The sequence below is a fragment of the Heptranchias perlo genome, chromosome 14 (assembly GCF_035084215.1).
Source record: "Heptranchias perlo isolate sHepPer1 chromosome 14, sHepPer1.hap1, whole genome shotgun sequence".
NCBI lineage: Eukaryota > Metazoa > Chordata > Chondrichthyes > Hexanchiformes > Hexanchidae > Heptranchias > Heptranchias perlo.
Genome location: NC_090338.1, coordinates 48,239,121 through 48,265,843, shown reverse-complemented (window position 1 = coordinate 48,265,843; position 26,723 = coordinate 48,239,121). Strand labels below are relative to the sequence as shown.

Genomic DNA, 26,723 nt, shown 5'->3' with positions numbered 1-26,723 from the left:
GCGGACGACACGAATTTGGGGGTGTAGTTAATACAAAGGAGAATGCGTCAAAATGCAAGAATATATTAATAAACTTGCAGAATGAGAGTGTAATTGGCAAATAAATTTCAGTTATGGATAAGTGTGAGGTGGTAGGTAGGAAGAATAAGTAGGCCACATACTGCTTGGATAATAAGGGCACAATTTTAATTTCAAAATCCGGGTTCATTGGGGGCGGAAGGGACAAACAAAATCGGGCATTTCTGGAGCGGTCAGGAATCCAAGCTCCAACCCTTGATAAACGTGCACAACCCCCGCCCCATCTGGGTGAGCGCGCGGTTCCCGAACCCGGAAGTTCCACCGGCAATTAAAGCTGGCAGGACAATATTTAAACCAGGAATTGAAGTACTTAAAGTACTTGAAATCTGCATTAATGTACTTAATCATGCTGGCAAGTGATTTCAACACTGCCTCAACATGTTTCCCGTGCTGTGTGAAGCACGCCCTGGGAAACTAGGCGGGTTGCAGCTGGGGCAGCCATTTGGCCATTTAAATCCCTGTTTGACAGATGGTGATGAAAGGTGAGTAATTGCAGTAGGGCACTCAGTTCCCTCAGACAAACTTTTGGCTGGGAGTTCTTTGTGTTTAGATTAAAAATTCTTGGTTCACACTCAGAATTATTCTGTTTACACATATTCACCTACTTTTTGGACCCCCTCAAACTGACAACATCAGGATGGGGGGAGCGCATTGGCTGCATTCACCAGTACATCCGAGGAGGAGGAATATCACCATCCTCGCCAGGCACGGCGTGCACTTCCACCACTTGCAGCTCACAAAACAGAGGTGCACCACAGGGACCTGCACAAGAGCAGAGAGGGGAACAACAGAGGGACTGACGTCGCAGGAGGCACTACCCTCGTGAGAGGGTCTACAGACCAAGACTGAGCTTCCTGGACCTCTCCGAGGTGCAGTGCCTACGAAGGGTCAGAGTGAGTGGCCAGGTGGTCGCAGACATCTGCAGCCTCCTTCATGCCAAGCTGCTCCCGGCTGGGCCTGATGGCATTGCATTGCCCATGGTAGTTAAAGTCACCACTGCCCTCAACTTCTTCGCCTCCGTCTGCCCACAAGTACATAAGGCAGGTCACTGACGGCTTGTTTCGCAGGGCATCCCACGAGGTCAGTTTCCCCATGGACGACCTCAGCCAGAGGGAGAGGGCAGTGGGTTTCCACGGTGTGGCTTGCTTCCCACGGATATAGGGTGCAATCGATTGCATGCATATAGCAACCCGAGCACCTCCACACAAGCCAGGACTATTCGTCAACAGAAAGGGATATCACTCCACCAACGTGCAGCTCTTTTGCGACCACCGGAAAAGATTTCTTCACGAGTGTGCCAGATTCCCTGACAACTACCATGATTCATTCATTCTGAGGGAATCCAACACCCCGGCCCTCTTCCACACACCAATCAGCCTTTCAGGGCTGTCTCCTTGGAGACAAGAGATACCCTCTGCACATGTGGCTTCTCACACCAATGAGAAACCCATCAGCAAGGCACAGCATCGATACAACGACAGCCACATCGCCACCAGGTCTGTCACTGAACATGCGCTAGGACTGCTGAAGACTGTGTTTTTAGTGCCTGGATAGGTCTGGGGGAGTGCTTCAATATGCACCAGCGAGAGTGAGTAGAATTATAGCCATCTGCTGTGTCCTGCACACATGGTGCGACAGAGAGGGTTACTGGTTGATGAGGCCCCATGCCCTCATCCAGCATCCACATCTGCAATCAACATTGAGGAGGACGAAGTGGAGGAGAAGGAGGTCCCCATCGGCAGAGCAGCGGCTCACCTGGCTGCTCGTGAGGTCAGGGAGTCACTAATATTTAAACAATTCTTATAAGGACATCTGCAACGTGAGGATAGTTCAGTCCTCAGACCACATGGAAAGAGCACCGCCAACACCAGGCCTGCCTCCCCCCACCCCCCGCACAAAACAGTTCCACAACTACACGTACACCCACTGTAAACGCTCCTACTAGGTGGCATCAGGTCTCACCATTCATGATGAAGGACATGAAAGGGCACGATCACAAAAGGCAGTCAAAAATAGGCAAGATGTGGCAGTAGTGGTAAGAATGCTAACATTTAATGTGACTGTAACAAAAACCAAATATAAATGAAAAACATGACAGTCTGTCAGATACCCTTGTGCATACCCTTTGTGATCACAAAACATTAGCCTTTCACTTCCTACTTCTTCTACGTGGTGCATCCCCTGTGGCTGTCGCAGAGGTAGCGGTAGGTTGCTCATGTTCATGCCCTAACTGTTGAGATGCTTTTGGCCTACGCCCTCTGGGTTTTGGAGCCCGTGAGGGCCCCACCAAAGACTGCTCCACCTGCACCTGTGCAGGTGCAGACTCGGCCACCTGGAGGGGAAGCAGCATTGCGGCTACTGGTTGGGGGGCAGCAGGTGAGATGTTAGAGCGCTTTGAGTGGCATCCCCACTTCCATGTCCCCTTTCACCATCATCCCGCTCCTGGACCAGGCCCACATCACTGCTACCACCCTGCTGGACAACAGTTTGGAAAACATGTGTGATGCTTTGGAAGCCCAGTTGTAAAGTTTCTGTCTGCCTGTTTCAGGTGGCAGAATGTTGCTAACCCTGGGCCCGATATTACCATGGTGGTGGGGGGTCGACTGGGCGCGTGGGTAACGCGCCCGGTGAAATCAGTCTGCCCCGCACGCAATCGCAGGCTGATTGGATCCACTTACCTGTTGTTCCGGGTTCCCCGCTGCTAAGCTGCGCGGCGGGCGGGCTGCGCATGCGCAGTAAGGTCTGTCAGCTGGAGGAGCTCTATTTAAAGGGGCAGTCCTCCACTGACAGATGCTGCAACAAATAGGAAAAATTACAGCATGGAGCAGCCCAGGGGGAAGGCTGCTCCCAGGTTTAATGATGCCTCACTCCAGCTCTTATTGGATGGGGTGAGAAGGAGGGGGAGGACAGAGATCTTCCCCCCCGGCGGGCGGGAGGAAGCGGCCTGCCTTTGCCACCAGGAAGGCCTGGCTAGAGGTGGCAGAGGAGGTCACCTGCACCACCAACATATCGCCCACCTGCATACAGTGCAGGAGGCGCTGCAATGCCCTAAGTAGGTCAGCCAAAGTGAGTACACTTACTTATTCCCCTACATTCCGTCTGCCACATCACCGCCCCCACCCCACATCTCCTTCTGCACTGCCAACACTACTCTGTCACATCACTCCTCACACCCACTCAAACCTCATCCTCATCTTACCTGCACTTACTCACCTCGCCATTACTCATCTCACCACGACCACTCAACCCAATCCTCATACAATCTCATGGCTCTATCTCATACTCACCCTCTGCAGCCTCACTCAACGTGCCACTACCTGTGCTGCAGCCACAGGGCATGTATCACATATGTGCAGTAGGAAGCGTAAGGCAAACGTGTTGTGAGCATGAAGGGGATGTACAAGGGTGTTTGAGGGTTTGTCGTGGTTTTTACTTCTATTTAATTTCTGATCAACTCACATTTCATATTATATTGGCACCACTACTGCCATGTCTTTGCGAATCTTGTCTGGTTTGTGCAACAATGCCCTTTCCTGAAGATCACAATGAAGACCCATAACTGATGCCACCCATTGTTTCACTGCAGAGTGGGTTTAGGTGTATTTGCAGGGCTCTTTTGTGCAGACAACTGAGAGACGTCGGCGATGTCCCCGGTGGCACCCTGGAAGGATGCGGAGGAGAAGTTGTTGAGGGCAGTGGTGAAGTTGACAGCGACAGGTAAGAAGATGGTGCTTGGGCCAGCCGGGAGCAGCTCGGCATGAAGGAGGCTGCAGATGTCCACGACTATATGTCGAGTGACTCTGAGCCTCCGTGTGCACTGCTGCTCAGAGAGGTCCAGGAAGCTGAGCCTCGGTCTGTAGACCCTGTGGCGAGGGTAGTGCCCTCTGCGACGCATCTCTCTCTGCGGTTGCCCTCCCTCCTGCTGTGCAGGTGGATGTGTCACAGCACTGTGTTGTGGAGCTCCACGTGTCAGAGGTGGACGGCTTGGCCAGCGAGGCTGGTGATGCTGTTCGCCCTCCGAGGAGGTCATGACTGCAGCTATGGCGGCCCCCATCTGGAAGATGAACATCTGAGGAGGTCCGCAAGGTAGGTACATGTGTCTGGACCCCGGGGTAAGTGTGCAACTTGGTGAATTTTATTGTTAGGAGGAGGGTGGTGGAGGCCAAACTTTGTTCAAAGTGACAGAGGGGCCTCCTGCAATCAGTGAGGGTCTGCGCCCCCCCCACCCCCCCCCCCGCCCCCCCACCTGTCAAATGGACCTTTGCAGCTGCCACAGGCTGATGGCTGCAACACGTCCATTTGAACTGGGAGTGTTTCCCCCAGTACGGGAAACAGTCCCAGTTAGTTGCAAAATCCCATTCCTGCTAAAATAACAGGTCAATCAGGTCTGTAAACAACCTGAAGTACCTGTTCAATTACTTTAAGTGGCCCCCCGCCGGCTTTAATTGCCAGCAGGAGTCCCACATGTGGGGGCTGCGCGCGCATGTCAGCGCGTTAGTGGGAAACCCGGAAATGGGCGGGTTGGAGCCGGGATCCCGCCCCGCCCCGGGAATCCCCGATTTTCGCAGCCCTCCCGCCACCAACGCACCCGATCGCGGGTGCGAAAATCGAGCCCCCTGAGTCAGAACGGCCGTTGACAGGGCCTGAATGGACTAATTTGTGAGGCGTGCTAGAAGGCGAGCCTTCTCTCCATCAGACGTTCCCGCACTTACCTGCACCACTGTCTCAAACATTCCTGCATGTATCTGTGCCACCATTCCGCTAATGCAGGAGTTGGACTCCTTCTTCCTCTCCACTATTGTGGAGAGTGTGCGTGGCACCTGTTCCAATACCTCGCAAATGTGCTGCTGTCCCTCGATCATTCTCCTTTTAAAGGATGGCCCCCGGGGTCCAGCATCTGCGTCCAGCTGAGCAGAGCCTGGAAAGGATTGCGCCCACCGACACGGACTCTCCACAACTGCCCCTGCCACCAGTGTCTGCTCGTGCTCACTTGTGCCAACACCAGGTGCCAACCCAACTAACCACTAGGACCCACTGAGGTGTGAGTATATGCGCTGGTGGATGGCTCGCTAAGATGTGACGGTTCACCCTCAGAGGTCAGGAGCTTCTCTGAGGAATCGCCCTCTCCCGTCGCTTCAGTCATTGAAGGGCCTGGAAGAGAACAGAAGGCAATATTGAGCATCATCACAGATGTGTCATGTTGCGACGAACATACTGAGGTGTTCAACATGCCAATCATTGTTGACATCAATTCATGTGTGTGATGAATGTTAAAGTTGTGTCACCAGATGTTTGTAGGGTGCCAGTCTCGGCATCCCTGACGGACAGGCACTCGAGGGTGCGGCTGATCTGCAGGGCCTTCTCCTCTGCCTCTGTGAGGACCACTATTTGTCATGGCCCCCCGACAGTCCTCGCGTTCTCCCATGCATTTTGCGCTCTCTTCTGCAAGGGGAGAAAGTACAGACGTGAGTGAGTGAGGGTGAAGTGGTCAGCCGATGAATACATTGCTTTGGGTGAGGCTGACCATTAAAGAGATGCATCAGAGGGTGAGTATCAGACAGAGACATCAAATTGGATCAGGTTTGGGTTGAGTGGTAGTGGTGGGTTCACAAATGTGGAGGTTGGGAAATGAAGATAAGTTGAGGATGACCCTTAAGTGGGTGTGAGGAGTGATGTGATGGAGTAGCCTTGGCAGTGCAGTTTTCGGGGGGGGGGGGTGATGTGCACCATGGAATGCAGGAGAATCAGTAAGTGTATTCACCTTTGCTGACCTGGTTAGGTCATTGAAACACTTCCTGCACTCGACCCAAGTGCGGCAGATGTCGCTCCTACTCGTGACCTCCTCTGCCACCTCGAGCCAGGCCTTCTTGTTGGCAGAGGCAGGGCTCTTTCTCCTGTCAGCCGGGTAAAATAGCTCCCCCCTCCTCCTCACCCCAGCCAGCAACACCTCAAGTAAGGAGTCGCTGAATCTTGGAGCTGGCTTGCCCCTCTGCTGCTTCATTCTGCGTGCTTGCTCCTTGCTCCAGCAAAAACCATTGGTGCAAGGGCCCTTTAAATACAGACACTCCAGCTGACAGCAGGTCATGCGGGTGCGCAGTCCGCCCGCTGCGCTGCTTTCGGACAACAATCCCGGAAAGAACGTTAAGGGTCACCAATTAAGCCGCGATCGTGTGGGGAATTGTAAGATTTTATTTTTCAGGTTACCCGCGCGCCCATGCCCCCCCCCCCCCCCCCCCCCCCCCCCCAGGTTGCCATCCCACCAGCATTTTGAAATCGTGCCTTAAGAGTATAAATGGAGTAGACAAGCAAAATGATCTGGGGTACAGATATACATCACTAAAAATCGCGATGCAGGTTAATAAGGGCATAAAAAAGACTAACCAAGTACTGGGGTTCATTTCTGGAGGAGTAGAATTGAAAAACAGAGAAGTTAGTTAAACTTGTATAGAACCGTGGTTAGACCGGAGTTGGAGCACTGTGCACAGTTCTGGTCTCCATATTATAAAATGGATATAGAGGCATTGGAGAAGGTGCAAAAAAGATTCACAAGGATGATACCAGAACTGAGAGGATATTCTTATCAGGAAAGGCTGAACAGGCTGGGGCTCTTTTCTCTAGAAAAGAGAAGGCTGGGGGATGATCTGATGGAGGTCTTTAAGATAATGAAAGGGTTTGATAGGGTAGACGTAGAGAAAATGTTTCCACTTGTGGGGGAATCCAAAACTACAGGTCATAAATATAAAATAGTCGCTAATAAATCCAATAGGGAATTCAGGAGAAACTTCTTTACCTGAAGAGTGGTAAGAATGTGGAATGTGCTACCACAAGGAGTAGTTGAGGCAAATAGCACAGATACATTTAAGAGGAAGTTAGACAAGCACATGAAGGGGAAAGGAATAGAAGCGTGTGCTGATAGGGTTAGATGAAGTAGGGAGGGAGGAGATTCGTGTGGATAGACCAGATGGGCCAAGTGGCCTGTTTCTGTGCTGTAGTCTCAATGTAACCCTCGATATGTAGCCCACTCACGAATTTTGCACATGTCCCCAGCTCCCAGCTGCAAAAGGTTGGACTCCCTGGTGCAAGGTACTGGTGGGTACTAGGTAGCCTTGCCTCGGCTGATTTATTTCCAAAAACTTTTTTCTAATTTGGAACCATTGCTTCTGGGTGCTGAGGACTGCATTTACATGCCAAATCATGCTAGGCACTGGGGACTGCTCTCTTGTGGGGAAGGGTGTTCTGGACTGCCAAATAGGCAACTTGATATCCCCTACTTTTAGCTTCAGAACCTCATTTATGCATCTGTAAACCTGGGTGTTCGTCCATAAGACAATTAGGTAAAAATGCGAAATTTTTGGCTTTCAAAGAGTTCTTTCCGAGAGGTGAGCGCGGTGTAAAAGGAGAGTCGGAGAGGTGAGCACGGTGCGAAAGGAGAGTCCGAGAGGTGAGCGCGGTGCGAAAGGAGAGTCCGAGAGGTGAGCGCGGTGCGAAAGGAGAGTCCGAGAGGTGAGCGCGGTGCGAAAGGAGAGTCCGAGAGGTGAGCGCGGTGTAAAAGGAGAGTCCGAGAGGTGAGCGCGGTGCGAAAGGAGAGTCCGAGAGGTGAGCGCGGTGTAAAAGGAGAGTCCGAGAGGTGAGCGCGGTGCGAAAGGAGAGTCCGAGAGGTGAGCGCGGTGTAAAAGGAGAGTCCGAGAGGTGAGCGCGGTGCGAAAGGAGAGTCCGAGAGGTGAGCGCGGTGCGAAAGGAGAGTCCGAGAGGTGAGCGCGGTGCGAAAGGAGAGTCCGAGAGGTGAGCGCGGTGCGAAAGGAGAGTCCAGGAGGTGAGCGCGGTGTGAAAGGAGAGTCCGAGAGGTGAGCGCGGTGTGAAAGGAGAGTCCGAGAGGTGAGCGCGGTGTAAAAGGAGAGTCCGAGAGGTGAGCACAGTGTAAAAGGAGAGTCCGAGAGGTGAGCACGGTGTAAAAGGAGAGTCCGAGAGGTGAGCACGGTGTAAAAGGAGAGTCCGAGAGGTGAGCGCGGTGTAAAAGGAGAGTCCGAGAGGTGAGCGCGGTGTAAAAGGAGAGTCCGAGAGGTGAGCGCGGTGCGAAAGGAGAGTCCGAGAGGTGAGCGCGGTGAGCGCGGTACGAAAGGAGAGTCCGAGAGGTGAGCGCGGTGTAAAAGGAGAGTCCGAGAGGTGAGCGCGGTGTAAAAGGAGAGTCCGAGAGGTGAGTGCGGTGTAAAAGGAGAGTCCGAGAAGTGAGCGCGGTGTGAAAGGAGAGTCCGAGAGGTGAGCGCGGTGTAAAAGGAGAGTCCGAGAGGTGAGCGCGGTGTAAAAGGAGAGTCCGGGAGGTGAGCGCGGTGTAAAAGGAGAGTCCGGGAGGTGAGCGCGGTGTAAAAGGAGAGTCCGGGAGGTGAGCGCAGTGCGAAAGGAGAGTCCGAGAGGTGAGCGCGGTGTGAAAGGAGAGTCCGAGAGGTGAGCGCGGTGAGCGCGGTACGAAAGGAGAGTCCGAGAGGTGAGCGCGGTGCGAAAGGAGAGTCCGAGAGGTGAGCGCGGTGCGAAAGGAGAGTCCGAGAGGTGAGCGCGGTGCGAAAGGAGAGTCCGAGAGGTGAGCGCGGTGCGAAAGGAGTGTCCGAGAGGTGAGCGCGGTGCGAAAGGAGAGTCCGAGAGGTGAGCGCGGTGTAAAAGGAGAGTCCGAGAGGTGAGCGCGGTGTAAAAGGAGAGTCCGGGAGGTGAGCGCGGTGTAAAAGGAGAGTCCGGGAGGTGAGCGCGGTGTAAAAGGAGAGTCCGGGAGGTGAGCGCGGTGTAAAAGGAGAGTCCGGGAGGTGAGCGCGGTGTAAAAGGAGAGTCCGAGAGGTGAGCGCGGTACGAAAGGAGAGTCCGGGAGGTGAGCGCAGTGTAAAAGGAGAGTCCGAGAGGTGAGCGCGGTGTAAAAGGAGAGTCCGAGAGGTGAGCGCGGTACGAAAGGAGAGTCCGAGAGGTGAGCGCAGTGTAAAAGGAGAGTCCGAGAGGTGAGCGCGGTGTAAAAGGAGAGTCCGAGAGGTGAGCGCGGTGTGAAAGGAGAGTCCGAGAGGTGAGCGCGGTGCAAAAGGAGAGTCCGGGAGGTGAGCGCGGTGCGAAAGGAGAGTCCGAGAGGTGAGCGCGGTGCGAAAGGAGAGTCCGAGAGGTGAGCGCGTTGCGAAAGGAGAGTCCGAGAGGTGAGCGCGGTGCGAAAGGAGAGTCCGAGAGGTGAGCGCGGTGCGAAAGGAGAGTCCGAGAGGTGAGCGCGGTGCGAAAGGAGAGTCCGAGAGGTGAGCGCGGTGCGAAAGGAGAGTCCGAGAGGTGAGCGCGGTGCGAAAGGAGAGTCCGAGAGGTGAGCGCGGTGCGAAAGGAGAGTCCGAGAGGTGAGCGCGGTGCGAAAGGAGAGTCCGAGAGGTGAGCGCGGTGAGAAAGGAGAGTCCGAGAGGTGAGCGCGGTGCGAAAGGAGAGTCCGAGAGGTGAGCGCGGTGCGAAAGGAGAGTCCGAGAGGTGAGCGCGGTGTGAAAGGAGAGTCCGAGAGGTGAGCGCGGTGCGAAAGGAGAGTCCGAGAGGTGAGCGCGGTGTGAAAGGAGAGTCCGAGAGGTGAGCGCGGTGTAAAAGGAGAGTCCGAGAGCGGGAGGAGAGTCTGAGAGGTGAGCGCGGTGTAAAAGGAGAGTCCAAGGGGTGAGTGCAGTGTAAAAGGAGAGTCCGAGAGGTGAGCGCGGTGTAAAAGGAAAGTCTGTGAGCGGGAGGAGCGCGAGAGTCAGGGCGAGAGGTGAAAAAAACACCTAAGGTGATGTCAGAACAAGGATTTTGGAGCTTGAGCAGCAGCTGGCGTCACTGCAGTGCATCTGCAAGGCTGAGAACTACATGGATAGCACGTTTCAGGAGGTGGTCACCCCACAGATTAGGAGTGAGCAGGCAGAGAGGGACTGGGTGACTGCCAGACAGACAAGGAGAAGCAGGCAGCTGATGCAAGAGCCCCCTGAGGGCCCCTCACTCTCTAACCAGCATTCAGTTCCTCTGGGGTGTGCAGCCAAAGCCAAGACCATAGCACTAGGGTGGCTCAGATCAACGGCGGTGGGGGGGGGGGGTGGGTGGGGGAGGAAGGAGAAAGGTCAGGAGAGCAATAGTGATAGAGAATTCTACAGTTAGGGGAACAGACAGGCGTTTCTGCAGCCGCAGACTTGATTCCAGGATGGTATGTTGCCTCCCTGGTGTCGGGGTCAAGGATGTCACTGAGCGGCTGCAGAGCATTCTGGAGGGGGAGGGTGAACAGCCAGAGGTTGTGGTCCATATTGGTACCAACGATATAGGTAGAAAGAGGGATGAAGTCCTGCAGGCAGATTTTAATGAGTTAGGAAAGAGAGTAAGAAGCAGGACCTCAAAGGTAGTAATCTCCGGATTACTCCCGGTGCCATGCGTTAGCGAGTATAGAAATAGGAGGATAGAGCAGATGAATGCATGGCTGGAGAGGTGGTGCAGGAGGGAGGGCTTTAGATTCCTGCGGCATTGGGACTGGTTCTGGGGGAGGTGGGACCTGTACAGGCCGGACGGTTTGCACCTCAACAGAGCTGAAACCAATGTCCTCACTGGGAGGTTCACTAGTGCTGTGGGGGTGGGGGGGGGGGGGTTCAACTAATTTGGCAGGGGATGGGCACCAGGATGTAACATTGGAAAGGAGAATCAAGGTGCACAAAGAATTGGGAGAGAAAGATAGGACTAGAGTAAGAAATAGTATGGTAGTAGATGGGAACAGATTAAGACAGAGTACAAGAAAGTCTAAAATAGGTTTGCAGTGCATGTGTGTAAACGCACGAAGCATGGTAAACAAGGTTGGTGAGCTGCAGGCGCAATTAGCCACATGGGAATATGATGTGGCGATAACAAGGGCAGGATTGGGTACTAAATATTCATGGAGAGATGGTGTTCAGGAAAGATAGGGAAGGAAAAAAGGAGGTGGGGTGGCAGTATTGATTAAGGAGAATATTGCAGTGCTGGAGAGAGAGGATGTCCTGGAGGGTCAAGGACAGAATCTATTTGTTTAGAGTTAAGAAACAGTAGAGTTGCCATTATACTACTGGGTGTATTCTATAGGCCACCAACTAGTAGGAATGAGATAGAGGAGCAAATTTGCAGGGAAATTTGAGAGGTGCATAAGGCCATAGAGTAGTGATAATGGGGAACTTCAACTATCCTAATATAGACTGGGACGGTAATAATATAAGGGGCAAAGAGGGGGAGGAATTTTTGAAGTGTGTTCAGGAGAACTTTCTTGACCAGTACATTTTCCAACGAGGAAGGAGGCATTGCTGTACTTGGTTCTGGGGAATGAGGCGGGCCAAGTGGAGCAAGTGTCAGTGGGGGAACATTTAGGGAACAGCGATCATAGCATCATAAGGTTCAGAATAGCGATGGAAACGGACATAGACCACTCTAAAGTAAAAATACTCAATTAGAGGAGGGCCAATTTCAGTGGGATGAGAACAGATCTGGCCCGGGTAAATTGGAATCAAAGATTGCCAGGCAAAACTGTAATTGAACAATGGGCAGCCTTTAAGGAGGAGATGGTTCGCCTTCAGTCTAGGTACATTCCCAAGCGGGAGAAAGGGAGGGCAACTAAAGCCAGAGTTCCCTGGATGACAAAAGAGATAGAGAGTAAGATGAAGCAGAAAAAAAGGGGCGTATGACAGATGTCAGGTTGATAATACAATGAGAACCAGGCTGAATATAGAAAGTTCAGAGGAGAAGTGAAAAAGGAAATAAGAGGGGCAAAGAGAGAGTATGAGAATAGACTGGCAGCATACATAAAAGGGAATCCAAAAGTCTTCTACAGGCATGTAAACAGTAAACGCGTAGTAAGAGGAGGGGTGTGGCCAATGAAACCAAAAAGGAGATCTACTCATGGAGGCAGAGGGGATGGCCGAGGTACTAAATGAGTACTTTGCATCTGTCTTTACCAAGGAAGAAGATGCTGCCAGAGTGTCAGTAAAGGAAGATGTAGTTGGGATACTGGATGGGCTAAAAATTGAAAAAGAGAAGGTACTTGAAAGACTAGCTGTACTTAAAGTAGACAAGTCACCTGGTCCGGATGGGATGCATCCTAGGTTGCTGAGGGAGGTAAGGATGGAAATTGTGGAGGTACTAGCCATAATCTTCCAAACATCCTTAGATATGGAGCTGGTGCCAGAGGACTGGAGAATTGCAAATATTACACCCTTGTTCAAAAAAGGGTGCAAGGATAAACCCAGCAACTACAGGCCAGTCAGTTTAACTCGGTGGTAGGGAAACTTTTAGAAACGATAATCCGGGACAGAATTAGCAGTCACTTGGACAAGTGTGGATTGATTAGGGAAAGCCAGCACGGATTTGTTAAAGGCAAATCATGTTTAACTAACCTGATAGAGTTTTTTGATGAGGTAACAGAGAGGGTAGATGAGGGCAATGCGGTTGATGTGGTGTATATGGACTTTCAAAAGGCGTTTGATAAAATGCAGCATAATAGAATTGTCATCAAGATTGAAGCCCATGGAGGGCAGTAGCAGCATGGATACAGAATTGGCTAAGTAACAAGAAGCAGAGAGTAGTGGTGAACGGTTTTTCAGACTGGAGGGAGGTGTACAGTGGTGTTCCCCAGGGGTTGGTACTAGGACCACTGCTTTTCTTGATATATATTAATGACTTGGACTTGGGTGTACAGAGCACAATTTCAAAATTTGCAGGTAACACTAAACTTGGAAGTGTAGTGAACAGTGAGGAGGACAATGATAGACTTCAAGAGGATATAGACAGGCTGGTGAAATGGGCGGACATGTGGCAGATGAAATTTAATTTAGAAAAATGAGAGCTGATACATTTTGGTAGGAAGAATGAGGCGAGGCAATATAAACTAAAGGGTACAATTCTAAAAGGGGTGCAGAAACAGAGAGATGTGGGGGTATATGTGCACAAATCGTTGAAGATGGCAGGGCAGGTTGAGAAAGCATTTAGGAAAGCAAACGGAATCCTGAGCTTTATAAATAGAGGCATAGAGTACAAAAGCAAGGAAGGTATGATGAACCTTTCTAAAACACTGGTTCGACCACAACTGTAGTATTGTGTCCAGTTCTGGGCACTGCACTTAAGGAAGGATGCGAAGGCCTGAGAAAGGACGCAGAAGAGATTTACTGGAATGATTCCAGGGATGAGGGACTTTAGTTACGTGGATAGACTGGAGAAGCTGGGATTGTTCTCCTGGAACAGAGAAGGTTGAGAAGAGATTTAATAGAGATATTCAAAATCATGAAGGGTCTAGATAGAGTAGATAGAGAGAAACTGTACCCATTGGTAGTCATGATGTGGAGATGCCGGTGATGGACTGGGGTTGACAATTGTAAACAATTTTACAACACCAAGTTATAGTCCAGCAATTTTATTTTAAATTCACAAGCTTTCGGAGATTTTCTCCTTCCTCAGGTAAATGTTTCAAGATCTCCTTGAAGCCTACGCATTTATACATATTGAATAATACATGGTGTTTACAGACTGCCTCTGCAACTGCCCGTTGCCAAGGCAATCACCGTGTTCAGACAGAGAGGTGTCATCTGCAGAACCCCCGAATACACATTCAACAAAAAAACAAACAGGGAAAAAAAACAGAGAAAAAAAAAAGAGAAAAAAAAACAGAGAGAGAGGCAGAAACATCCGGAAGGCAGAGAGAGCCAGCAAATGACCCATTATATTAAAAACAGATAACATTTGTTCGCTGGTGGGGTAACGTGTAGCGTGACATGAACCCAAGATCCCGGTTGAGGCCGTCCTCATGGGTGCGGAACTTGGCTATCAATTTCTGCTCGACGATTTTGCGTTGTCGTGTGTCTCGAAGGCCGCCTTGGAGTACGCTTACCCGAAGGTCGGTGGATGAATGTCCATGACTGCTGAAGTGTTCCCCGACTGGGAGGGAACCCTCCTGTTTGGCGATTGTTGCGCGGTGTCCGTTCATCCGTTGTCGCAGCGTCTGCATGGTCTCGCCAATGTACCATGCTCTGGGGCATCCTTTCCTGCAACGTATGAGGTAGACAACGTTGGCCGAGTCACAGGAGTATGAACCATGCACCTGGTGGGTGGTGTCATCTCGTGTGATGGTGGTATCTGTGTCGATGATCTGGCATGTCTTGCAGAGGTTACCGTGGCAGGGTTGTCTACCTCATACGTTGCAGGAAAGGATGCCCCAGAGCATGGTACATTGGCGAGACCATGCAGACGCTGCGACAACGGATGAACGGACACCGCGCAACAATCGCCAAACAGGAGGGTTCCCTCCCAGTCGGGGAACACTTCAGCAGTCATGGACATTCATCCACCGACCTTCGGGTAAGCGTACTCCAAGGCGGCCTTCGAGACACACGACAACGCAAAATCGTCGAGCAGAAATTGATAGCCAAGTTCCGCACCCATGAGGACGGCCTCAACCGGGATCTTGGGTTCATGTCACGCTACACGTTACCCCACCAGCGAACAAATGTTATCTGTTTTTAATATAATGGGTCATTTGCTGGCTCTCTCTGCCTTCCGGATGTTTCTGCCTCTCTCTCTGTTTTTTTTTTCTCTTTTTTTTTCTCTGTTTTTTTTCCCTGTTTGTTTTTTTGTTGAATGTGTATTCGGGGGTTCTGCAGATGACACCTCTCTGTCTGAACACGGTGATTGCCTTGGCAACGGGCAGTTGCAGAGGCAGTCTGTAAACACCATGTATTATTCAATATGTATAAATGCGTAGGCTTCAAGGAGATCTTGAAACATTTACCTGAGGAAGGAGAAAATCTCCGAAAGCTTGTGAATTTAAAATAAAATTGCTGGACTATAACTTGGTGTTGTAAAATTGTTTACAAGTACCCATTGGTGGAAGGGTCAAGAACCAGAGGACATAGATTTAAGGTGATTGGCAAAAGAACCAAAGGAGACATGAGGAAAAACTTTTTTACACAGCGAGTGGTTATGATCTGGAATGCACTGCCAAAGGGGATGGTTGAGGCAGATTCACTCCTGGCCTTCAAAAGTGAATTGGATAAGTACTTGAAAGGAAAAAATTTGCAAGGCTATGGGGATCGGGTAGTCATGATGTGGAGATGCCGGTGATGGACTGGGGTTGAAAATTGTAAACAATTTTACAACACCAAGTTATAGTCCAGCAATTTTATTTTAAATTCACAAGCTTTCGGAGGCTACCTCCTTCGTCAGGTGAACGATGTGAAAATGAAATCCTCGAGATGAAATCGCATTTATAATTCACAGAACAATGCTTGGTGAGTACAGACAGTTTTTTCAACTGCCCGTTGCCAAGGCAATCAGTGTGCAGACAGACAGGTGTTACCTGCCAGGTCTCACAGAATATACAAATCACCAAAAAAAAACAACAAACAAAAAAAAACAGAGATAGAGAGGTAGAAACATAGAAAAGACAGCAACTGACCCGTTATATTAAAAACAGATAACATTTGTTCGCTGGTGGGGTAACGTGTAGCGTGACATGAACCCAAGATCCCGGTTGAGGCCGTCCTCATGGGTGCGGAACTTGGCTATCAATTTCTGCTCGACAATTTTGCGTTGTCGTGTGTCTCGAAGGCCGCCTTGGAGTACGCTTACCCGAAGGTCGGTGGATGAATGTCCATGACTGCTGAAGTGTTCCCCGACTGGGAGGGAACCCTCCTGTTTGGCGATTGTTGCGCTGTGTCCGTTCATCCGTTGTCGCAGCGTCTGCATGGTCTCGCCAATGTACCATGCTCTGGGGCATCCTTTCCTGCAACGTATGAGGTAGACAACGTTGGCCGAGTCACAGGAGTATGAACCATGCACCTGGTGGGTGGTGTCCTCTCGTGTGATGGTGGTATCTGTGTCGATGATCTGGCATGTCTTGCAGAGGTTACCGTGGCAGGGTTGTGTGGTGTCGTGGACGCTGTTCTCTTGAAAGCTAGGTAATTTGCTGCGAACGATGGTCTGTTTGAGGTTGGGTGGCTGTTTAAAGGCGAGTAGTGGAGGTGTGGGGATGGCCATAGCGAGGTGTTTGTCCTCATTGATGACATGTTGAAGGCTGCGGAGAACATGGCGTAGTTTCTCCGCTCCGGGGAAGTACTGGACGACAAAGGGTACTCTGTTGGTTGCGTCCCGTGTTAGTCTCCTGAGGAGGTCTATGCGATTTTTTGCTGTGGCCCGTCGGAACTGTCGATCGATGAGTCGAGCGTCATATCCCGTTCTTACTAGGGCGTCTTTCAGCGTCTGTAGGTGTCCATCGCGTTCCTCCTCGTCTGAGCAGACCCTGTGTATTCGCAGGGCCTGTCCATAGGGGATGGCCTCTTTGACGTGGTTAGGGTGGAAGCTGGAAAAGTGGAGCATCGTGAGGTTGTCCGTGGGCTTGCGGTAGAGTGAGGTGCTGAGGTGCCCGTCTTTGATGGAGATTCGTGTGTCCAAGAAAGAAACTGATTCTGAGGAGTAGTCCATGGTGAGCTTGATGGTGGGATGGAACTTGTTGATGTTATCGTGTAGTCTCTTTAGTGATTCCTTGCCGTGGGTCCATAGAAAGAAAATGTCGTCGATGTATCTGGTGTATAGTGTTGGTTGGAGGTCTTGTGCAGTGAAGAAGTCCTGCTCGAACTTGTGCATGAAAATGTTGGCGTATTGGGGTGCGAATTTGGTCCCCATGGCTGTTCCGTGTGTTTGGGTAAAGAACTGGTTATCGAAGGTGAAGACATTGTGATCCAGGATGAAGCGGATGAGTTGTAGGATGGCTAGGGATAGGGTAGGGTAGGGGAGTGGGACTAGCAGGATTGCTCATGCATAGTGCCGGCACGGACTTGATGGGCCGAATGGCCTCCTTCCGTGATGTAACTTTTCTATGATTCTCTTTAAAAGGTTGATACAGCCCTTTAAATAACTGCAGCAACTGCAAACACCCTGTCCTCAGATCTCCTGGCTCCCAACAATTGGCAGACCGCACACCAGGAGCTCCCAATTAATTAAATCCCATACTGGAAGATTCTTCAGGGTTGGTTGTGTGCTACTTGGGTGTGCACAAAACTTGCACCACAACATTCTGGTCATATTCACCCACATCTTGGAAAGTCTTTATCTCCTACAGTTTAGCTGCTGTCCCACATTTTATGAAATTACCTTTACTGGGACTTGTATTTAATCAGGATTCTTTCCACACCACATAATTTTTTTAAATTGTGAATGTGCCGTTGTGTTGCATTTGTGTACATGCAGCACATTTTAGAAAAAGAGAAGAATAAAATGTAACTTTCTTAGTTTGATTTTACTACAGTGAGAAAGGAGCCCAATTCAGTACAAGTTCTGTTGACTTTTCCTGTGTTGTTCACACAAAATAACCATTTTAATTGGCAAGTAAAGTCTACTCTTGTGGACCTATACAGGGCGAGAACAGAAACAAGAGACTAGTGGTGTAGGCAGCCATGTCTTATTTTTGCCACTGCAAATGTGCTCATGCAGTATTATCTATACTAACGGAAGATTCTAATTTTATGTAACAAATGGAAACCCCATTAGCCCTTCTTCTTTTATTTGTGCTGATTCAACTCCTATTCATAACTATACAAAATGCAAAATTTGTCCCAAATATAGTTCCTAATTTGGAAGTGATGACACATGGGCCTAGAAATTGGACACTAAACGGGTGCCTAAGGCTCCAATATGGCGGGCAGCAAGTGCGTGCTTATTGCAAGTGTGCCGTCCGCCATATTGGTACGGGCAAAAAAATAGGCGTCCAGGACCTGCGCATGTAAAGAACCTAACGTCTGCTTGAGGCACCCTTTGCGAAATTGGTTTGCCCTGAATGCAGCCAGCGCTGGGCGGCTGTGATCAGGAAAACTGGGTCTATGTGTGGTCTTAAAGGGGCCACTGCAGACCGCCATCAAAAAGGTACGTTTTAAAAACGTACTTACCTGAAAGTGCAGCTGGGTGGTATAGGAGTGCTTCGCCCGGCTCCACTGCAGTCCCGCCGAACAGTTGCCAGCCCAGGGTTTCCCCCTCCCCCTCCCCCTCCCAATTGCCTTCCTTCCTGGTCACTCACTCCCAATTGCCTTCCTTCCCAAGTGACCCACTCCCAGTCGCCTTCCTTCCCAAGTGACCCACTCCCGGTCGCCTTCCTTCCCAATTGCCCCACCACTCCCAGTCGCCTTGCTCCCCAGTCACCCCCTTCTGATCGCCTTCCCTTCCCAATCGCTTTCCCTTCCTCTTTAAACACTTAACCTGAGGCCGCCACCAGTGATGCAGCTGCCCAAAATTCCAAGCCTCTTCATCTGTGAGCAGCCAGGGGCGCCAATAGGTATCCACAGCTTGCCAGTCTCATCCAAAAGAGACCCGAATCTCAATATTGTTCAGGTGTAGGGATCGTTCCCTGCACCCAGGCCGGCAAAAAATTTTAGCCCAAGATCACTTAAGATTGAGATGGTTTCTAGGGCAACAGGAAGTAGGATTCTTGGGCTGAAGATGAGACTACTGCAATTGTCCTCTGTTGTCACAATCAATTTGTATCTAATAAGAATTTTAACATCATGGTAGGAAAAAAATTGTAATTCTGTGTGCAATCCTCATAAATTTAGTTCAACAAATTAAGTGCCTCATAAAATTCACTGAAGGTCAAATGTAAACAACATCTCTGAGTACTGTCCCTTATTTCAAGGTGTAATGTTTAACCAAAATGAAATAATACTGTTCCAGATTCTGATCCTTATGTACACCTTCTCTTCCCTTGAAACCCTGTAGCACTAACTTTGTGGACTCGACAATACATTTCTAGGGAGATTTGTGAATATTGCGGTTGCTTGTGGAGAGTACAACAAAATGCAACCAATTTGTTGTTGACTATGTTCTAAGTTATGATTGATGCTGTTCCCTTAAGGCTGATTCTTTGTTTTCAGGTGGAGACGGGGCATCTGCTGACCAGTTTTTCCTGGATCAGTATGTGGCAGTGACTAATTATGAAAAACAGGAAAGCACCGAGATCAGCCTGCATCAGGGGCAAGTAGTGGAAGTAATAGAGAAAAATGAATCTGGTAAGTTTTTTTTGGCAAGCCGCTCAAATGTAGCTGTCTAATGTTGAGATATGAATGCTCATTTAACCATTTCTATCCAAATTTTTCACCCTCCATTCCATAAAACTGCCCTAATAGACCATGCAGTTCCCATTTTGAATTCAATGTTACGATTGTTTACCCGATTCTAAAGCTCACACCTGTACACTAATATAGAATTTACAGCACATTACAGTACAGGCCATTCGGCCCATCTCTGTGATCCTTGCAGCCTGTGAATTTCAACTATTCTTTGTTCTATTGAAAATATGAAGACGCATTGTGTTGTTAATCCTAACTTTTAGAAATTTGCAATGGTGTTGCTTGGAAAGAGTTTAGTTTCCATTAATCCCCTTGTCTATATCAGTGGAGTTCAGTGTGTATCCATTTTAGTTTACTGCTCTATAACAGTGGCGTCCATGGGATTGATTAGTTTTAAAAATCATAGGTTGTTTTAACTTTTAAACAATTTTTGCAGTCTCTGCAAAGTGTTTTTTTATTTATTTTGTTTGATGAGGATACATTCCATTATTCTAGTGTTCCCATATTCAGGGCTTCGTGGGGCATGCTTACATTAGGCAGATCTCCACCTCCCAATGCCCTTTGCACCGCTGCTCCCAAGCTGGCTGCCTGGTGATGTAAGAAGAGCCCAGGGATGATTTGCCCCAAATTTTTCCCTCAGCTAACAGAAAAAATATTGCAACTGCAGGTATCTTCCCACAGCGGTAGGGATGTGATTCCGGCAGAGTACCCACAACAGTTTCCTTGGTACAGTGCTTGATTTATATCCAATATATAGTTTACCCTAGGGATTGATAAATAATAGAGCTGCCCCACCTCATTTCCACTGTAGTAACCTTAAGACAGCTGTAAGCAATACCCGTCAGTCTGTGGATCAACTTTGCATGGTAACTTAAATGTTCTTCATTAGGTAACGTGCTGCTTTCCTACAACAATTGTAAACAATTTTACAACACCAAGTTATAGTCCAGCAATTTTATTTTAAATTCACAAGCTTTCGGAGATTTTCTCCTTCCTCAGGCAAATGTTTTGTTCCTACAACAAGACTTTGCATTATCTACAACAGCAGTGCAGTACCTGTGTTAGTATTATGCTGGTTACCTGTTCAGACTGACCAAGATCCGAGAATCATGCCAGGTTTACACTGGACTACCTCAGAACAGAGTTTTTTCTGCAACCATCACTTCAGGAGTAAATATATATTTGAATCACCCCAGGGCAAAATTCTTAATGGAAATCGGGTTTCATGTGTCCATATCTTTATTTTGGAAGCTTGTTAGATCTTCAGAATGAGAAAAACAATTATTTTCTGCATTATCAAGAAATGAGGCATTTATTCATAGTAATACTGTTAGAATTAAATAAACTTTTTGTAGTTTTCCTGTTGCAATCAAATGGTCACTGAATGAAAAGGTCACATAATCCATAATTTATCAGACATTTTTTTAATCTGACAATTTAAACAGATTATTGTCTACTTCAAAACTCCATTTCCAGTTCTGTAAATTTACCCATGACATTAAAAGTAAGACCATTTCAGCTCTGTTTTATGGCCGTGTAAATGGAGAGAAAAAAAGTAACTCTAAGAACCATATTCTATTATGATCTTAGAAAAAGTCCACTGAAATAACCTGGATTGAGATACTCCTGTTGTTAGGTGCAATGCCTGACTTATGGCTGATTTTACCCAGTGGCAATAATTACTGCTAAGTAAAGTATATTCCTTAAGCTGGCTTTGAGGGAGTTGAGTAATTTATATTGACTGACATATAATCATAGAATGAAACAACACAGAAGAAAGCCGCTGGGCCCATCGTGCCAGTGCCGGCTCTCTGAAAGAATTATCCAGTTAATCCGATTTCCTTGCCTTTTCCCCATAGATCTGCAAATTTTTCCCCTTCAAGTATTTATCCAGTTCCCTTTTGAAAGTTATTATTGAATCTGCTTCCAACACCTTTCAGACAGTGTCTCCCAGATCATCATAACTCGCTGCGTAAAAAAAAATTCTCCTCGCCAATTACCTTAAATCTGTATCCTCTGGTTACCGACCCTTTTGCCACTGCAAACAGTTTTTCCTTACTTACTCTATCAAAACCCTTCTTGATTTTGAACACCTCTATTAAATCGCCCCTTAATCTTCTCTGTTCTGAGGAGAACAACCCCAGCTTCTCCAGTCTCTCCACATAAGTGAAGTCCTGCATCCCTGGTACCATTCTAGTAATTCTCCTCTGCACCTTCTCTAAGGCCTTGACATCCTTCCTAAAGTGTGGTGCCCAGAATTGGACATAATGATCCAGCTGGGACCTATCCATTGATTTATAACGGTTTAGCATAACTTCCTTGCTTTTGTACCTTCAGCCTCTATTTATAAAATCAAGAATCCCATATGCCTTTTTAACAGCCTTCTCAACTTGTCCTGCCACCTTCAAAGATTTGTGTACATACACCCCCAAGCCTCAATGTTCCTGCATATCCTTTAAAATTGTACCATCTCATTTATAATTGCCTCTCCTCATTCTTCCTACCAAATGCATCACTTCACATTTCTCCGCATTAAATTGCATCTGCCATGTGTCTGCCCATTTTACCAGTCTGTCTATGTCCTCCTGAAGTCTGTTATTACCCTCCTTATTGTTTACTACATTTCCGAGGTTTGAGTCACCTGCAGACTTCGAAATTACATCCCGTATACCCATGTCCAGGTCATTAATATATATTAAAAATAGCAGTGGTCCCAACACCAACTCCTGGGGAACACCACTGTATACTTCCCTCCAGTCTGAAAAACAACCGTTCACCACTACTCTCTGCTTTCTGTCCCTTAGTCAATTTAGTATCCACACTGCCACTGCCCCTTTAATCCCATGGGCTTCAATTTGGCTAACAAGTCTAATATGTGGTACTTTGTCAATGTACGTAAGCAGCAGAAGTATAAAGCTGCAGCTGGATTTCTGCTGATATCACTCTGTAACTGGAAGCCAGGAGGTAGTGACAGAGATGCTGGTTATTGCAACTACTAACTGTCCGTCCTTCCCTGGAATAGTTGAGGTTGCAAACTCACCATGTGGAGAATTTCAAGGATTACATTTTGGCTACTAGTCGATCAAAGAGGCAAACCCCATATACAGAGGACTGTTAAGTCTTCTCATTGCTCTCTTGAGAATAATTAGCAAGTTACTCTTCGACCACATATATTCATACATCCATTATAGAGCATAATTCAGTCTGTGTAAATAATGTATTTGTACTGTCAGACATATTGGCTCCTTGTTTCTCTGAAATTTGCTTCCCAACATAATGCTGCTCAGGGTTCTCCACTACTGAATATTAATAAAACTTAAGTAGTAAAACAAAACCTCAATTAAAAGATTGTTTTCTATAAAACAGCATTCAGATCTAAACACAAATACTGACTAGATACATGATTGAATACTTCTGTCACCTCCTGACTTGACTATTTCAATGCTCTCCTGGCTGGCTGGCCGCCCATTCTCCACGCTCCACAACCTTCAGCGCATCCAAAATTCTGCTGCCCGTATTCTATCCCACACCAAGTCCCACTCACCCATCGCTCCTGTGCTCGCTGACCTACATTGGCTTCCAGTCTCCCAATGCTTCAAATTTGAAATTCTCATTCTCATGTTTAAATCCCTTCATGGCCTTATTCCTCCTTATCTCTGTAACCTTTTCAAGCCCTACAATCCTCCGAGAACTCTGCATTCCTCTGTCTCCGAAATTCCTTCCCTAAACCTCTCTGCCTCTCACCTCCCTCTCCTCCTATGACCGTCCTTAAAACCCACCTCTTTAACCAAGCTTTTAGTCACATGTTCTAATATCTCCTTCCTTAGCTCAGCATGTATTTTTGTCTGAATACGTTTTGGTGAAGCGCCTTGAGATGTTTTTTTACATTAAAGACTATATAAATGCAAGTTGTTGTTGAATTGCTTAACAGCTAAGCAACTTCACTATATGCAATTTGCTGTTGCATGTTTTTGTCCACTATTAGTCTTGGTGAAACATAAGAATTTTAGTGGATTGAGAATAGGTGTGAATATGTTTGTTTATTAAATTTGATATATAAGCTTGATTTTTGTGTTAGTTTTGTCCTGCTCCTTCTTCTCTCCTTCCTCGTCGTCTCCATATGGCAGTGTCCATTTGTAAGTTACCAAGAGACTAAGCAGGTACTGGCTGCTCTATAATCAAGTACTAGGATGTGCACGACAGTGACTTGGGTCAACTTGCCCTCCAATATTTTCTTATTTCACTGACAGCCAGACCGACATTGTGAACTAATGATTTGGGGAGTTACAGAAGTAAGTCAGCATTGTCTTGTGTCACCAGCCTTCCTTAATTCAGTTAATTTAATGGGGCAGTGAAAAAAATGGTTTGTATTTGGCTGAATAAAATTCAATGTTTTTAAAGAACATATTTTAAATGAAATTAGGTGAAAAATATGTAGTAATTTGTTATAGCTATAAAAGAATTAAGGGTGACCATGAGATATGATGGTTGATATATAATGTAACATAATATGATCAAATATGGACCTCACTTACCCATTAATTTTAATCCGTGTGTCTCGGTTACCAAAACAAAAGGAAAAATGTATATCTAATGTCACAATTTATGATGACAGTTCTGTAGACTTTGATATTGACAGGCAGTGGCTCGATGCTGCCTTTTAAAGATGCATGGAAAAGTCATACTGTAAGGTAATAGCACTGTGCAAACAGAAGGAATAGTATGGGTCAGTCCACAGTGAAAAGCATTGACATAAACATGGAACAGATTCAAGGCAATCTGGATTGTAAGGAAATAAGTCTAGACTGTTGGCAATGCTCCATCATCATTTGTTCATGCTACAGTTCAGTTCCGTTGTAACACTCTTTTACTAAGTTGAGCTGATGAATTGTGGTTTATAATAATCATTAAATAAATGTCATTTGGTAACCCAGGTTCTAGCCGTTTTGCAGAATATGATTGCTGACTTGTATCAATTGAAAGTAACACAAGATCATAATCATGCTTATTTCTTCCTCCATTTTTCAAGTTTACTTCTGCCTCCTTAGGTTGTCTTCCCTCCATATTATTTCCTAGAGGACACAGATCATTTGTCCCAAGGATTGTGCACATGATCCTATTCAGCTAGCTATTGGGAGGTCTGTGAGAGTGACCTGGGTAACTCATCCTGACCCCCCTCTACTCGGCCCTGCCATTACAGCCTGCAACTCTTGGAACAAAGGTGAAACAGAGGGAAGAGAGAGCGAGCCATTGTTCCATCAAAGCATGGTGTAGCACATCAGTGGACATATCGGTTACAGTTGTAATTCTTGTTTCAGTTTCCTGGACACTGGCCCCAATTTTAACTGCAGGCCAGTTTTCAGCAGGTGAGTTTTGGTGTCAGCTCAAAACTCACTTGCTACAGCAAAAAAGAGGCCTGGGGGATTTTAACTCCTGGGTCTCATTTAAAATCCTGTTGGCCAACTTCCCAACTATTCCTGGAGGAATAGCAACGGAAAGTCACCACCCGTCGAGACCAAGTAAGGGGCGAGATTGATTGTTGGGTCATCCCGTGGTGATCTCCGCAATCCGGGGGAGGGGACGGAGGTGAGATTGAGTCAGGTAAGGCCTAAGCTTTCTTTGTAGGGCCCGGAAGTGCGCTCTTGCTCTTCCTGGCTCCACAAGCCAAGTAATAGGATATTACGTGTGCCTGCATTGATGGTAACTGGCGCGGGCAGTGTGCGCCCCACCCCCTGCGCACCCGTTTTCAGGCACGATCTGATTTCTGGGCCATTAGATCAAGTGGACAAATAATTTACTCATCACCAGAAGTGCATGTCTTGAGTCAAACTTGCTTGCCTCAGGCAAATGTTAACGTTTGCAGTGAGCAGCTGTGCCATAGAAGCAGCACTTGTGGAAAAAGCTAACCACTGCCAAAACGCCTCTCACATTTCACCACCTGAGTAAAGAGATATTGATTACAGTAATGGGGAAGTCTACAGATCAGGGCAATTCTACCCTCTCTTTCCCCCCACCCACCCCCAGCTAAAGAGGCAAGGTAGGAAGCCTATGAGTGGAAAGAAATGGAATATTAAAGCAGCACTGGAATATTAAGGCACAGAGGAAATCATCAGCTGGAGAGATTTCACAGTTCTAACAGTGATAATACCAATTGCATTAAGCAGTTATTAGAGAGATTGAGGCATTTGATGAAATGAAGTTCGTGTGTTTTCAGGGTGGTGGTTTGTGAGCACAGCTGATGAGCAGGGTTGGGTCCCTGCCACGTGTCTGGAGGCCCAGGATGGAGCTCAGGATGACCTTTCAATTGTTAGTGCCAAGCCAGGGGAAGGTAAGTAGCCAAAACTAACAACGAGTTTTATTCAGATAACGCTTGTTGTGTTACAACTTAAAAGGCTTATTTCTAGCTTTCTTTTAGAACTGAATAAACATTTTAGTTATTTTTAAAGCTTGGATATTATGAAACTACCCGTATGCACAAACATACATTTTATGCTGAAAACAAAAAAATCCTCTTAAACCAAACTGAAGTTGCCAAAAATTCAGGAACCTCCCATATATAAAAGTCATCTCGAAACAATTTAAAACCATATAGCAATAATATTAAAAAAGCTTCTGGCAACTTGCAGTACAATTTTCCTTGAGTATTAGAAATTAGTCGTTGGCTCAGTGATAGTACTCTTGCCTTTGAGTCAGTAAGTCATGGGTTCAGGCCCCACTCTAGGATTTGAGTATGTAACGTAGGCTGACATTCCACTACAGTATTGAGGAGGTTCTGCATTGTTGGAGGTGTTATCCTTTGAGGTGAAGACCCATCAGCCCTCTCAGGTGGATGTAAAAAATCTCATGACGCTATTTGAAGAAGAGGAAAGGAGTTCTCCCAGTATCCTGGTCGATATTTATCCCTTAATCAACATCACTAAAAAAGAAACAGATAATTTGATCATTGATCTCATTGCTGTTTGTGGGACCTTGCTCTGTGTAAATTGGCTGCTGTGTTTCCCTACATTACAACAGTGACTACACTTCAAAAGTACCACTTGGTTGTAAAGTATTTTGCAACGCCCTGAGGTCATGACACTATATAAATGCAAGTTATTTCTATGCCGTTACTTCTCCCTCCTTCCAGGTTAGTCACAGGTGCTGGGATGATAGCAGCTAAGCTCAGGGAGGTGGGGTTAGAATGGGAGATTGACTATTCACTCCTTGTATAAAAGTGTCCACAGATTTATTGTAAACAATTTTACAACACCAAGTTATAGTCCAACAATTTTATTTTTAATCCCACAAGCTTTCGGGGGCTTTCCCCTTCCTCAGGCGGTGTGGAAATGACATTTTCGAATCCTTCGCATTTTAAGATCACATAACAATGCCTGGTGATTACTGCCCGTTGCCAAGGCAATCACAGTGAGCAGACAGAAAGGTGTCACCTAAAAAGGCCACCGAATATACAAACCCCCAAAAAAAAGAGAGAGAGAGAGATAAGGAAGACAGTCAATGACCCGTTATATTAAAAACAGATAACATTTGTTCGCTGGTGGGGTTACGTGTAGTGTGACATGAACCCAAAATCCACAG

The 26,723-nt window shown here is 47.5% G+C and overlaps 1 protein-coding gene across 2 annotated transcripts in view; it reads left to right on the top strand.

Moving 5' to 3' along the window:
• The window catches only part of sh3pxd2b (SH3 and PX domains 2B), a 270,163-nt gene that overhangs the window by 210,030 nt on the left and 33,410 nt on the right, over window positions 1-26,723 (top strand). For both annotated transcript variants that reach the window (XM_067996413.1, XM_067996411.1), the window contains 2 exons: window positions 18,954-19,088; window positions 25,363-25,476. In XM_067996413.1, the coding sequence (XP_067852514.1) occupies window positions 18,954-19,088; window positions 25,363-25,476 (249 nt within the window). The remainder of the gene's footprint in view (window positions 1-18,953; window positions 19,089-25,362; window positions 25,477-26,723) is intronic.